We start from the raw sequence: 14,039 nt of genomic DNA, 5'->3' as shown, positions 1-14,039 counted from the left end.
CAGAATTTCAGGCAGGATGCCTTATCCTGAGCCCTCGGCACATGCCGCTCCCCTTGCCAGTACGTTGGACTTTGTGCCAACTTTGTTCCTGCAAGGATCACCCCCAGAGCTGATTAGCTAACATTTGTCAAACCCTAGGTTTGTGTGTGGGGCTTCCCTGGTGGCTCAGCAGTACAGAATCCACCTGCCTACGCAGGAGACGCAGGTTTGATCGCCGGGTCAGGAAGATCCCTGGGTCAGGAATTTCCCCTGGAGGAGGACATGGCAACCCACTCCAGTATTGCCAGGAGAATCCCATGGACAGAGGAGCCTGGATGGCTACAGCCCATGGGGTCACAAATTGTCGGACATGACTAAGCATGCACGTACAGGTTTGTGTGGCAGGACTATACTAGTACTTTAAAAGGGTTTTCTCATTTAATCTCCAAGATTGATTTGGAGATTTTTACAGTTGTGGAGGCTTAAATATATTGAGGAACGTGGCTGAAATCAAAAAGCAATGAATTGGTGCAGTTAGGACTGAAAATAGGCTGGTCAATGCCAAAAGGATGCTCTGAGCCTTGCTACTCAAAGCGTGGCCCTTACACCAGCAGCCAAGATGTTATCTGCCTACATGTGCTAAGTTGCTCAGTCATATATGACTCTTTGGGACCCTATGGGCTGTAGCCCACCAGGCTCCTCTGTCCATGGGATTTCCTAGGCAAGAATACTGGAGTGGGTTGCCATGCCCTTCTCCAGGGGATCTTCCTGACCCAGGGATCAAACCCACATCTCTTATGTCTCCTGCATTGGCAGATGGGTTCTTTACCACTGGCACCACTTGGTAAGCCCCTGATGTTACCTAAGAGTTTGCAAAAATACAGGAACCCAGTTCCAACCTCAGACTCATGCAATCAGAATTTGGTTTTAACAAGGCCAGGTGGTGATCCCTCTGCACAGCACTTTGGGAAGCACAGTGCAAAGTCTTTGCAGACTTCACTTTAATGGATGCTGGGGATTTGGGGACAGGGTTTCCCATGAGTTGCAATTTGGGGAGAACAAAGGTATATGTGTGTCCTCCAAGGGCAAAAGGAAGGATTCAGACAACAGGTTCCTGCAGTTTCAAGCACTGACCATCAGCAAGGGTGGGGACCACTTCCAAAAGCCGGAGAGACCCAGCTGGGTCTTGAGGCCAAAACATTTTCTCAATTCATTTCATTAAAACTTGGTGCTGTTCCAAATGGATGAGTGCCCACATCAATAATCTGGAGTTTGTGTCCGCAGCCTGGATTCCATTTTCCAAACAGAATCCAAATATTAAGCGGCACCAACAAGCAGTGGATTTGAAACCTCAGTAGAACTTGCTATTATTGATTATACTGTTTATCATGTGGTTCAGCTTAGAGTTGCCTAGTTTAATTAATAACGTCCAGGACAAACTAGTTTGCTCCGCAGTATCCATTGTTTGCCAGGTAGGAGTATAAACCTTTGGCGTAAGAAGTAGGTGCAAGGCGGCTGGCAGGCTCCCAGTTACAGGCACAGACTTCGGGGTGCGGCGTCGCCTCTTAAACCGCCCTTCAGAGCCGCGCCGGCCTCCGCCCTCTTGGGTGCGGCCCAAAGCTCTGCGCGTTTCACCCGCTGCCACTTTATTCCTTGTCACCAACTCACCCTGGCCCTAACCCGCGTGCCACCTTCCAACTGACAAACCGGCGTGTGGTCTCCGACCTGCCCGAGGCCTCTCGGGGACGGTGGTCCCCAACTGCACTCCGGGAAGGGGTGGGCCAGGCGGGGTGCCCCGGGTGGCCTCGCAGGCGGCCGCAGTGGCAGACGGCGAGTCACGTGTGGCGGTGGGGGCGGAGCGCGGCCGCCTGGGTGGGTGGAGAAAACAAAGCCCCCAGCTGTCAGTAGAGGAAGGAGGCGACAGCGCCGGAGCAGGTGAGTCAAGTGCATTTAAAGCGGTACCGCCCTGGCGCACCCCGACACCCCAGTCCTGGCTCAGTCCTTTCCAGGCCGGGTGCTGGCCGCGCATCCTCCCGCCTCCGGGGGGCTGCAGTCCGCCTGTCGCGCAGCCTGCGGGACCCGGGGTCTCTGAGCCCGGCAAGAAGTTGTGCCGGGGTCGGCGTCGCGCCCCCGAAGTGTGCACCCGCCGCTCTCCCGCGGGCCACATCCCTGCTTCAGGGCCCCAGAGCCGCGCACCCCGGGAAAGGGGGGTGAATCAGGGCTGCCACGCTGGCAGAGGCAAAGTGGACCGGCTCGAGGCTGAGGGCCGGGCTGGCTAGGACAGGGACACTTGGCGCTGGTGAAGGAGGGTGTCTTGGGACTGCGCGCCCGGAGCGCGCAGACCTCCAGGAGCCAGAGTTGGGGAGCAGGGACCGAGAGCTAGGGGCGCTGGCGGGGACTGCGCGCTACGGGGCAGACCTGGAAGTGGAGCGCGCGGAGTCCCGCCCGCTGAGACCAAACACTGGACCCCCGGCCCAGCTGCCGCCGCCACCCCCACCCCGGGGCTTCTCCCGCAGAGACCAGCCCCATCTCTCTCCACTCCCACTTCGGCTCCCGCTGGGGTTCCCGGGCCCCCAGGATGCGGGAACTGGATGGATGCGAAAGAGAACGGGCTATTATGATCCCAAGAGGTTTTCTGCAAGGAGCACCCTGAGCGCAAGGCGGGGGCTGCTCAGCGACTTCTCGCTCTGTTTACTTAAGAAATTCTTCAGTTCACTCTTCGAAGGGCTTGGCCGTGACCAGAAATCCCACAAAGGGCGGGCAGGGTGGGATGGCACAGAAAGACCCTTCCCTCTGAAGCCGGAGCGCTCGGTCACGCAGACTTTCAGACCCAGAAAGGGCCAGTGGACTCGGTCACCCCCTTGAGTCACTTTGCCAGTCCTGTGCCCAAGAGCCGCCCAGTGCAGAGAGAAGGCAGAGCTGTAACCTCAGAGGCAGGGGAGCTGCAGCCGTTTGATCAGGAGGAGTCTTTGTCTTAACCCCCGGTCCCCTTCTGCTAGTCCTTGCCGGGTCAGCAGCGCGTAGAGTAATTAATATTCCGAGCATTAGCCGTCCCTTCACCCGGGCGCCAGCCAACGCTGCTGTCCCCTCCCTGCGGGCTTTCTCCATCACTTGCGCACGTCTTCTCCTTTTCCAAAAACATGGAACGTGGTCCAGACCCGCCAGGCAAGAGGAGGTCACTAAACGCACTATAGCGCAGTCACGTAAGACCAAGGGTTAAGTGTTCAAACCTGCACCCGCCCGCCCGCGAGGAGACGGAAGAACTTTCTTGATTAGCATAGTATCTGCCCTGCGGCCTCACTGCGAGGCGGCCGGTCCCGGCGAGGTGAAGCGTGCAGTCGCGTCTCTATTGAGGTTTGACTCAGCAGTACCAGCTTCTAATCCGAAGGACCCGAGCCTTCCAGCTTTGCCGAACAAGACACTGTGGAATGAAACAGATCAGAGATCAAAAGGTAACAGAAAGAACAACAGCGTTTGAGATACTTCAGGGAAGCGCCAAATGTAGCTTAAGTTTTTAGCAAGGAAAGGAGCGGGGAGGGGGTCGTCTAGCCAGCGTCCCTTCTGAAAATGCTCCTCGGTTTGCCAGCCTTCTTTGCTGCCAAATTGAGATACCGGTTAGGGCTGTTAGTAGATCACCAAGATAGGAAGTTGGGGAACACAGCCGGTGGTTGTTAGGTAAGCCTAACTGACAGGTTTCACTTGCATAGGAAGAGCAAGGCTCCCAAAATTTGCACTTGAGGAGCTCTGAAAAATCCTCATGTAAGTATCTCATCCTAACCCACTTGAATTAGGCAAGTCTGGAGATGACAGAAAGGCATCGGTTTGGGGTTTGTTGATGTGGAGGGTGTGTGTGTCCGTGTCCACGTGTGTTTATCTCCAAGTGATTCCATTTTGCAGCCAAACCTGAGAACCAGTGAGGCAAGGGCAGAGCTCAGTGGCCGGCAGCTGGCAGCTGCCAGACAAGATACCAGTTTAACCACCTGGGTGGGTGGGAGAAACCAAGCTGAAACTAGGGGGCCACTGACAAGGAGGAGGGCAGTCTGTCATCTGGCAGCCTGGCTAGCGCTGGTACCTGCCACATTAGTTTTCACCCTTTAGCCCAGAGTCTGGTTCTTACTGGAAAGACTGAAGTTCACTGTCGGTGCCTGGTTTGCGCCCGGTTGTTAAGGATACGGTAGAAACTTCATTCCAGCGTGATTCACGTGTAGCAGGCAGTGGGAAAACCCAGCAGAAACCAACTCCGAGCAGCTTCGTGAGTCAGCAGGCTGTACTCCAAGGCGGAGCCCAGAGTAGGAAATAGTTACATCCAGTAGCTTATTGACATGCACTATTCCACTCCTTCCAAATCTTATTTGAATGTCTGATCAGGATCTGTCTGCTTGTACCAGGCTCTCGCTTTTCCACCACCTTATTCCACCTGCTTCCTATAATGCTGTCTTTGGTTGGAAGAGGAAACATATAGCCAACTAGATAGATATCTTGTAATTTCCTTGGTGGGAGGCATAAAAAAAAATTGGCAAAGTGGTTTGGGTTATTTCAATTATGCAAAACAGAGAGGATGAATTTGCAGTACATACATTTTGAATACAAAAAAAAATCAAATAACTGATGACACATTCAGGGATAAATTAAAGGGTCTGTTTAAATAGAAATGATTACATCTAACATATTATGTCATGTTAGATTATGTTAGATTTTATGTTACTATCCAAAAGTTTGTTTTAAAAAAATCATCCTCAAGGCATGATCCTAGTAAGATAGCCTATTTAAAGGTGTACACAGTTTATGAAATACTTATTTTTATTATTATTAACTTCAATTTTTATACCTCTCTTTTCCTCATTATTCTTTATATCATATCATCATAACTCTCTTGCCTAAATGCTTTCTTCCCCATTCGCAGTTTCTTTATGGGGGAACAACCATGTCTAGTATGTAGCAGGCATTCAATATCATCAGCTATTGAACTTTTTTTGACCCTTTTTACCCTGCTTGGTATTCTGCTAACTAGAAGGGGCCTTTAATGTCTACAACTCCTATAGCACAGAACACAGACCTTTTGTAAATATTCATACCGAACATTATCAGAATCTGCGGAAGATATTTTTAAGCAAAGCATCCTGAGTACATTTTTATTTTTCTAAGACATATTCTGGATATGTAGGAGCCAAAGTTCTGTTACAGTTCTTAAGAACCATAAGATGGTAGCGCTTTGTTCACTTACATCTTTACATAAAGCAACTTCACATCAGGACTTCCCTAGTGATCCAGTGGTTAAGACTGTGCTTCCACTACAGGGACATGAGTTTGATCATCCTGGTCGGGGAACTAAGATCCCTCATGCCCCATGGTGTGGCCAAAAACTGAAAAAAAAAAAAAATTAGCATCCTGAGTATGACTAATAATTGTCCTGTTACTTAACTATACTCTCATGGATCAAAGATTCACTTCACAAAAATTTCACTCTCTACCACTTATTATCAGAAACACACACACACACACACACACACACAGACACACACACACACACACACACACACACATTTAACCATGTGGATGCCAAAAGGAACTAATTAAGTTAGGAGAGTTATCTCAGAGTAGGATAAATGGTAGGTTAATAGTTAGCTTTAACAAACCCTTCTAGGCTTCCACCTGCATTAAAAATAGCACGAAAACATCTATATAGCCAGAATATTTAAAAGTGGAAATTTGGGTGTATTCCTTGCTGGATGCCAGCAAAATAAATGTTAATAAGAATTTCCAAAGGTCAGATGACATAAATGCACCCATTCTCATTCCAGTGTGGTGGAGAAAAATCACTGAGAATACACTTCTGTTATTCCCCCAACTCCTTTAGGGGAAGCTGTAAGATATTGAAAGGCCGAAATACAATCTAGAAAAATGAAACTAATCCATATTAATCAGAAACTGTTCATCAGAGGATGCTAAAAACCTAGCTCTGTGATAGTCACAATCAGGCCAAGAGGGTGAGGTGCAAAGAAAGGGTGTCACTTCAGCTTTAGAAGCTCTGAAGTTTTTGAGAACAGATGAGAACCGCCCAGTCTTATTATCTTCAATATACACACCCCATTGATCTTATTAACCTAAACACATTCGGGTAGATAGTTTTCCCATGTGCCAAATAGCACAGGTTGTTAAATGATCTGGCAAAATGGGGAGAAACCTGGAATCCTGACTTCTTTCCAAGGGTCTATTCTATCACCCTGCTGTTTCTTGACTAGGGAGTTTTGTTTTGTTTTGTTTTAATATTTATTTATTTGGCTGCACCAGGTCTTAGTTGCAGCACACAGGATCTTTAGTTGTGGCTTGCAAACTCTTAATTGAGGCTTGTGGGATCTAGTTCCCTGACCAGGGATTGAACCTGGACACCCCGCATTGGAAGCACAGAGTCTTCCACTGGACCACCAGGAAGTCCCTTGACTAGGTTTTGATGTAATCTTGCCTGGAGGTTCTGGGTAGGCAAGCTCAATTCTAATTATCTCCTTCCTCCTAGAAAAAGGAGAGACTCTCACATATATCATGCTCTCATTTATTCTCAAATTATCCACCTTTGGCCTAGGCCAACCTGAAACAGTTGGAGCCATCGTTAGCTTCTTATCCAGATAAGCAAAGTAAGAATTTTTAACTAGTATGGTGATGGTTGGGCTTCCCTGGTGGCTCAGATGGTAAAGCATCTGCCTGCAATGCAGGAGACCCAGGTTTGATTCCTGGGTTGGGAAGATCCCCTGGAGAAGGAAATGGCACCCCACTCCAGCACTCTTGCCTGGAAAATCCCATGGACGGAGGAGCCTGGTGGGCTGCAGTCCATGGGGTCACAAAGAGTCGGACACGACTTCACTTTCACTTTTTCACTTTCATGGTGATGGTGGTGGTTTAGTTGCTAAATTGTGTCCAGCTCTTTGCCACCCCATGGACTGTAGCCATCCAGGCTCTTCTGTCCATGGGATTTTCCAGGCAAGAATATGAGTGGGTTGCCATTTCCTTCTCTATTTAATGTGTATAAGGGCCCTTAAATGTTAGTCACATCAAGTGTTAAATGCACTGGGACTTCCCTGGTGGTCCAGTGGCTCCAAAATCGCTGGTGGATGGTGATAACAGCCAGGAAATTAAAAGACACTTGCTCCTTGGAAGGAAAGCTATGACAAACCTAGACAGCATATTGAAAAGCAGAGGCATCACTTTGCTGACAAAGGTGCATGTAGTCAAAACTATGATTTTTCCAGTAGTCATGTACAGATATGAGAGCTAGACCATAAAGAAGGCAGAGTGCCAAAGAACTGATGCTTTTGAATGGTGATGCTGGAGAAGACTGTTGAGAGTTTCTTGGGCTGCCAGGAGATCAAACCAGTCAATCCTAAAGGAAATCAACCCTGAATATTCTTTGGAAGGACTGTTGCTGAAGCTGAAGCTCCAGCTCCAATACTTTAACCACCTGACTTGAAAGCCTTCTCATTGGAAAAGCCCCTGATGCTGGAAAAGATTGAAGGCAAAAGGAGAAGAGGTGAAAAAAGATGAGATGATCAGATGGAATCACCAACTCAATGGACGTGAATTTAAGCAAACTCTGGGAGATAATGGAGGACAGAGGAGGGTAGAAGACAGAGGATCCCATCCATGGGATCACAAAGAGTCAGACATGACTTATTGACTGACCAATGAACAGTTCCCCTATTGAGAGTATTTTCAGAAGCAGGAAGCATTTTAAAAAAGGAATTTTAGTGACGTGGTAAACCATAAAACTTCTGAACCTAAACCGTCCAAACAGTGAAATGCTTAGACTGAGCTGTCACTGTTTCCGGAGGTCTAGAAAATGCGGACATACACCCTTGACAGCAAGTCCATGACCACACTTGCTTCAGCTCTCTTTAGCCGCAGAAACTTTGTTATGCCACCCTATGAGGGCATTTCCAGTCTTACTTGTTTTAGCATATGAATGCGTAATTTGAGGATCTATTCAGATTTTGACATTTTTCATTGGCTGTCACGTCACACGCTGAAAGCTTGATGCGGAAACTTGCTTCTTTGGGAAATTGCACCACTCTTGTAAAGTATACATTTAAGATATTAATAAACTGCTTGCTACTTACCAAGGCAATGGTCATTAGATAATAAGCCAATATACATATAATCAGGCTTCCCTGGTGGCTCAGACAGTAAAGAATCTGCCAGCAATGCAGGAGATGCAGGTTCGATCCCTGGGTCAGGAAGACGCCCCTAGAGTAGAGAACGGCTACTCCCTCCAGTACTCTTGCTTGGAGAATACCAGGGACAGAGAAGCCTGGTGAGCTACAATCCATGTGGTTGCAAAGAGCTGGACATGACTGAGGGACTAACACTTCAGTTCCACTTCATACATATAATCACTTTTATCACTTAAGACTGACAGTGTGCTGGGAACAATGTAGTTTGAAATTTCCAAATTGAAAAATAGGTCAGATTAGGATCCAGAAATTCAAATTATATGCCTTCTTCTCAAAGTTGAATAGATTACTCCTGAGTCCAGAAGAATTATTTGAAAGGACAGCTACGTTGATAGGAACTTGTTGTAATTTTTTACTGGAAATGTTGCCTGTCATAAAATTTCCTTCAGTTAAGAGAACTTCCTCTTTCTGATGACTTATTCATCCCACAGACCATTTCCAAGTGAGTTTCACTTAAATTACTGGAGCAACTTTAAAGGTTATGTATAATAACTCGTGTCCTCTTCATCTCTTCCAGAATCAGTACACCTGAAAGTTAGAAATAAAAAATCAAACACTGCACTATAAATAATGTGTACTTTGAAGTATCTGAAATCAGCTAAATCTTTTCTAAAAACGAAAACAAATTGTAAATGTATTTAATCCCATCCTAGGACTGGGTAGTAATGGCTTAGTTAACTTCCAAGATAACTTAACCCACTAGTGTTCCTGATGGAATAATTGGGAAAGAGGAGGAGGGGACAATGGAAGATATTAATAGATTGTATTAATCTTATGCTGACTGGATGAGGAACTAGTTCAAGTGAAATTAGCTTTCCTACCTTATCATAATTTAGCTTTCACTAATTTTTTTTTTTGCTAAATACATTTTGTTTGATAAGTGTCTACCATACGTATATATATAAGGGCTTCCCAGGTGGTGTTAGTGGTAAAGAACCCACCTGCCAATACAGGAGACATTGGAGGCTTGGGTTCGATCCCTGGGTTGGGAAGATCCCCTGGAGGAGGGCACGGCAACCCACTCAAGTATTCCTGCTTGGAGAATCCCTTGGATAGAGGAGCCTGGCGGGCTGCAGTCCATGGGGTCACACAGAGTTGACTACGACTGAAGCGACTTAGCATGCATACATTTATCACTAGTAGTTCTCTCCAAAGTAATTCCTAAAATTGGGAATTAACTGGGTTTACTGTATTTTTACCAGAATAGGGAATTCATAATTGTCAAATGCTTAAGCAGGGACAAAACTGATACCTTGCCAGGGCCCTGTGGGGCTCCTGAACCCAAGGCCTTTCTGTGTCCCCCATCTCTTTGATTATAGGAAGCAGCTTTCATTCAGTTTCCATAACCTTCCCTGAGTTCAATGGGTGAATTCAAGTAGTTGTTAATTAGGGAAGGGAGGGGATGTGAGACCAGGGAGAAATAGTTAAGGACAGCCTTGGGGCAAGATCCTGTTTCCCCATCAATGGATACACACAATATGTTTGAGCTGTTTTGCAGAGACTGAAACCCCTCCAGGTGGAGAAGTTAACAATTAACGATGGTATGCTGCTCGCAGGCTGTAGACCCCAGACCAGTTGGACCTGAAGTTTGCCAACTTACCTCACCACCAACCCATTAGAAGAATGTCTACAAGCTGATCACACCTTCTTTGAGCAATTACTATAAAACCTCCCACTGTCTTACCCAAGTTGGGACACATAGTTTTGAAGACATTAGCTCTCCGTGGCCCCCTTTGCCTGACAAAGCAATAGAGCTATTCTCTACTTCACTGAAACCTGTCTCCAAGATTCAGTTTGTCACCAGTGTACAGAGAAACTGAGCTTTCAGCATCAAAATACTCAAAAATATTCTGGTGATGGGCAGACCTTGGTTCTGACTTAGAGTTGATTATAAACATCATGACAGGGATGACTGTTGGTATTTGAAGTCAGTAGAAGGGAAAATAAGCAAAAAAAGGCAACTGGAAAATGAGGCAATTCCTGGATTTTTTGCTAGAATTTTGAGACTTTTATTGGCTCGCATACATAAAAGTAAAATCAGAAGACTAAATTGCCCTCTTTAAAAGCTAGTCAAGTCAGCTTTCAGCAACCAATAAGCAAGAATGGCGAGAGTGCCTGCAACCACCTTACACCTCGTTCCTTCAAAGATAACCTTAAATCCAATCAACCTGCCAAAATGTGGTGTATTAAGAATCACCTCTCATGAGTCTAAGGAACCACTATTTTCACTTTCCCACTGAACATCTCCAGAAGAAGAAAAGACAGGGAACTAGAAGAAAAACCTTCCTGCTTTGTGCCACCTTCTCCAGAAAGGAAGCTATTGATACGAGACTCCTGTTAGCTTTACTTCCAACTTACCCTATATCATAATTTTTTTTAAAGGGTGGTCTTCGGGGCACAAATCTCCCAAAAGAAGTTTCCATAAATCAAGGCAGTAATAGCCAAGTGCTCCATCTGGTACTGGCAAGTCCAGAAAGCAATTTCCCTGTGCAGCTGGGATGTTTAAACAGCACTGTCAGTGGGTCGGTTAATTCTCCACCCCAGCATCTGCTCTCCTAGCACTTACATGTAAGTTAGAATCTCGGGTATGTTTTTAGCAATGGTTGCCAGAGAAAATACAGGAACCCCAATTAGGTCTGATTTTCAGATGAACAAGGTTGTTTTTTGTTTTTAACCTAAGTATATATATTGCATGGGATATACTCATACTGAGAACATTAATCTTTTATGTAAAATTCAGATTTAACTGGGTATCCCATCTTTTTGATGGTGGTGGATTGAAGTTTTGTTTCTTTTCTTTTTTTTTCCTGCTAAATCTTACAATCCTACTTTTATCCCATAATCTCAATATGATTAGCTTTCCTGGTCTGTAAAATATGTGATCTGTAACTATATTTCTGAGGATAATAAAATATCTGAGTTGCCTTCACCTACTAAAGAGAAAAATCAAGCCACTATCAGAAGTTTTGTGCACATTTTGCTTACTGAAGAAGGGAAATAAACAGTAAAGCCAGATCTAGAAAAGTAGAAACTTTTTAATAAGTTTATTCATTATTTTAATTTTTGGCTGCGCTGGGTCTTCACTGCAGTGCCCGGGCTTCTCCTTGTGGCGGCTTCCCTTGCTCAGTGCCCCAGCTCTTGGTGCTTGGGCTTTAGCGGTTGCAGCATGCGGGGTAGAACGCAGGTTCGGTAGTTGTGGCTCCTGGGCTTTGTTGCTCCTTGGCTTGTGGGATCTTCCCAGACCAGGAATCCAATCACTGTCCCCAGCGTTAGTAGGTGGACTCCTATTCACTTTGCCACCAGGAAAGTCAGCAACATTTTTTATCTATAAAATATCTTACAGTACGTTCTATTCTTTCACAAACCTCTTAATAGGTACTTTAATAGGTACATGGGGTAACGTGGAAAAAACCCATCAACCATGTCCACAGGACACTGCTGGTCAAAGTTCACCCTCAGGTGATTCCAATGACGCCTTGCTAAAGTGAGGTCCCAGGTCCTATTTCATCAGCATCACCTGGGATATCTTGAAAGGCAGAGTTTTGGGCTCCACCCCAGACCTTCTCAATCAGAATCTTCACTTTAACAAGAGCCATAAGTGATTCATATACATATTAAAGTTTGAGAAGTCCTGAACTAAAGGATCCACTCTTTCACCATAAATTGGTCTTTATGTTTAATATCATGTTGCAGTAATCCTTAACAAGCTGTCTCTTTTAACACATTAGGAATAGTTTCCTTTGATCCAGTATCTTCAAGATAGGGAACTACTGTATTTCTATTTTATTCATATGAAAATCCTAAATGACCATTTCTAATATTGTTTTATAATGAGCATATGTAACAAAATAAGATAAATGTAAGGCAATGGCAACCCACTCCAGTACTCTTGCCTGGCAAATCCCATGGACGGAGGAGCCTGGTAGGCTGCAATCCATGGGGTCTCTAGGAGTCGGACACAACTGAGTGATTTCACTTTCATGCATTGGAGAAGGAAATGGCAACCCACTCCAGTGTTCTTGCCTGGAGAATCCCAGGGACGGCAGAGCCTGGTGGTCTGCCGTCTATGGGGTCGCACAGAGTCGGACACAACTGAAGCGACTTAGCAGCAACAGCAAGTTTAAAAAAGTCTGTCACTAAAACTAATTCAACAACCTATTAAAACATTCTGGGTTGTCCTTAAGAACCTACACATCACCAGCAAATCTTTTTGTGCCTTTTTACTTCATATACTACAACTTACATAAGAATATTTCTGTTCAATTTGGTGCTCTGTGATGAACTAGGGTATAAGGTGGGAGGCAGGCTCGAGAGAGAGGGGATATATGTATACATATTGCTGATTCACTTTCACTTTAGTGAAACTAACACAACAATATAAAACAATTATACTGCAATTAAAAAAAATTTTAAGAATATTTATATGCCAACAGCATACATTCATAGTATTCCTTAGGTTCCTCTACAACTGAACAAAGGACATGCAGTTTGGGCCTATGGCAAATTCCAAACTACTCTTACGAAAATCTAAGTTTTAAAAAGTAATTTAAAAGGTTTCATAGATCTTAATGCCTCTTGAGTTCAAAAACCTCCCTTTATAGTTGCCTGCTTGTTTTTTAGAAGTTACAGGGTTGTATGCTAGAAAGAATTCTGGAATTGGGGTGAGAACATCAGAAGGCCTGGTGTGTACAACCAGTTCTGCAGCTGACCCACTAGGTGATTCGGGAGGCTTCGTCACCATCCCTGAAATTGAGTTTTCTCAGCTGTCAGATAGAAAGAGTGGAGTCTGAAATTGTCTCACAAGATTCTTATAAGAATCTTGAAAGGTATCTTATTTGTAAGATATCTTAAGATTCTTTCACAGACCTTTCAATAAAATAGATGCTTTAACAGATAAATTGTTAGCTCAAGTATAGTAACGGGAGAAACCCATCATCCATGTCCACAGGACACTGATGGTTGAAGTTCAATCTCAGGTGGTTCCAGTGATGCCTTGTTGGTCAAGTGAGGGCCAAGACCTGTAGCATTAGCGTCACCTGGGATGTGTTTTTACCCCAGATAGTATGAGGGGGGAGGGTCTCTGTGATGACTGTGTTGTGTACGGCGATGTGGTCTTAAGATTTGTTTTGTGTCCTGCTTCAGCAAGGGCTGGCAGTTGACTGAAGATCACATGAAGTGGTTTCCCACAACATGCCTGGTTTGGGATAAAGTGAAAGTTGCTCAGTCATGTCCGACTCTTTGCGACCCCATGGATTATGCAGTATGTGGACTTTTCCAGGCCAGCGTGCTGGAGTGGGTAGCCGTTCTCTTCTCCAGGGGATCTTCCCAACCTAGGGATCAAACCCAGGTCTCCCGCATTGCAGGCAGATTTACCCGCTGAGCCACAAGGGAAGCCCATTTGATTTGGAACAAAGATGACGGTAATTTTAACAGTCCTGTCTTACGGAGCCATTGCACACACACCTCATAGACATGCACCCTGAGGCTCTATGACCTCGACAACCGTAACTCTGCCCTCTGCATCAGAAACTGAAAGTTTTCCTCCTGGCTGGGGTCAGCAATGTGTCCTTGGGGCACCGAACAATGAATTCCTCATCAGGTTACCACTCAACAGCTCTGTGAAATCAAATGATCCGAGGCTTTTTCCTGCCTGAATTCTATACAGTTCTCTTGCACTTTTTCCCAGGAAAAATTTATTAATGGGTTATAAAAGACATGCTTTAATATTTTTAGTTTTTTTAATAAAATATTATTCCTTCAAAAACATGTTTTTATGTCACTATTAGCACATTCATTCTATATGTGAAGAAGTGAAGTAGTGAAGTCACTCAGTCGTTT

The 14,039-nt window shown here is 45.3% G+C and overlaps 1 protein-coding gene across 2 annotated transcripts in view; it reads left to right on the top strand.

Moving 5' to 3' along the window:
• MAPRE2 (microtubule associated protein RP/EB family member 2) overlaps positions 1,806–14,039 on the top strand; it is a 188,980-nt gene continuing 176,746 nt past the window's right edge. The window contains exon 1 of one of the 2 annotated variants that reach the window (XM_018039486.1): positions 1,806–1,914. Coding sequence is in view for 1 of the 2 variants with exons in the window: in XM_018039485.1 (XP_017894974.1) it covers positions 3,408–3,431 (24 nt within the window). In the remaining variant the exon portion in view is untranslated. Of the gene's footprint in view, positions 1,915–3,195; positions 3,432–14,039 lie in introns of those variants that run through there. The other variant, XM_018039485.1, reaches the window with a different exon arrangement.

The sequence above is a fragment of the Capra hircus genome, chromosome 24, assembly GCF_001704415.2.
Source record: "Capra hircus breed San Clemente chromosome 24, ASM170441v1, whole genome shotgun sequence".
Lineage (NCBI taxonomy): Eukaryota > Metazoa > Chordata > Mammalia > Artiodactyla > Bovidae > Capra > Capra hircus.
This window is presented reverse-complemented; position numbering and strand designations above follow the sequence as displayed.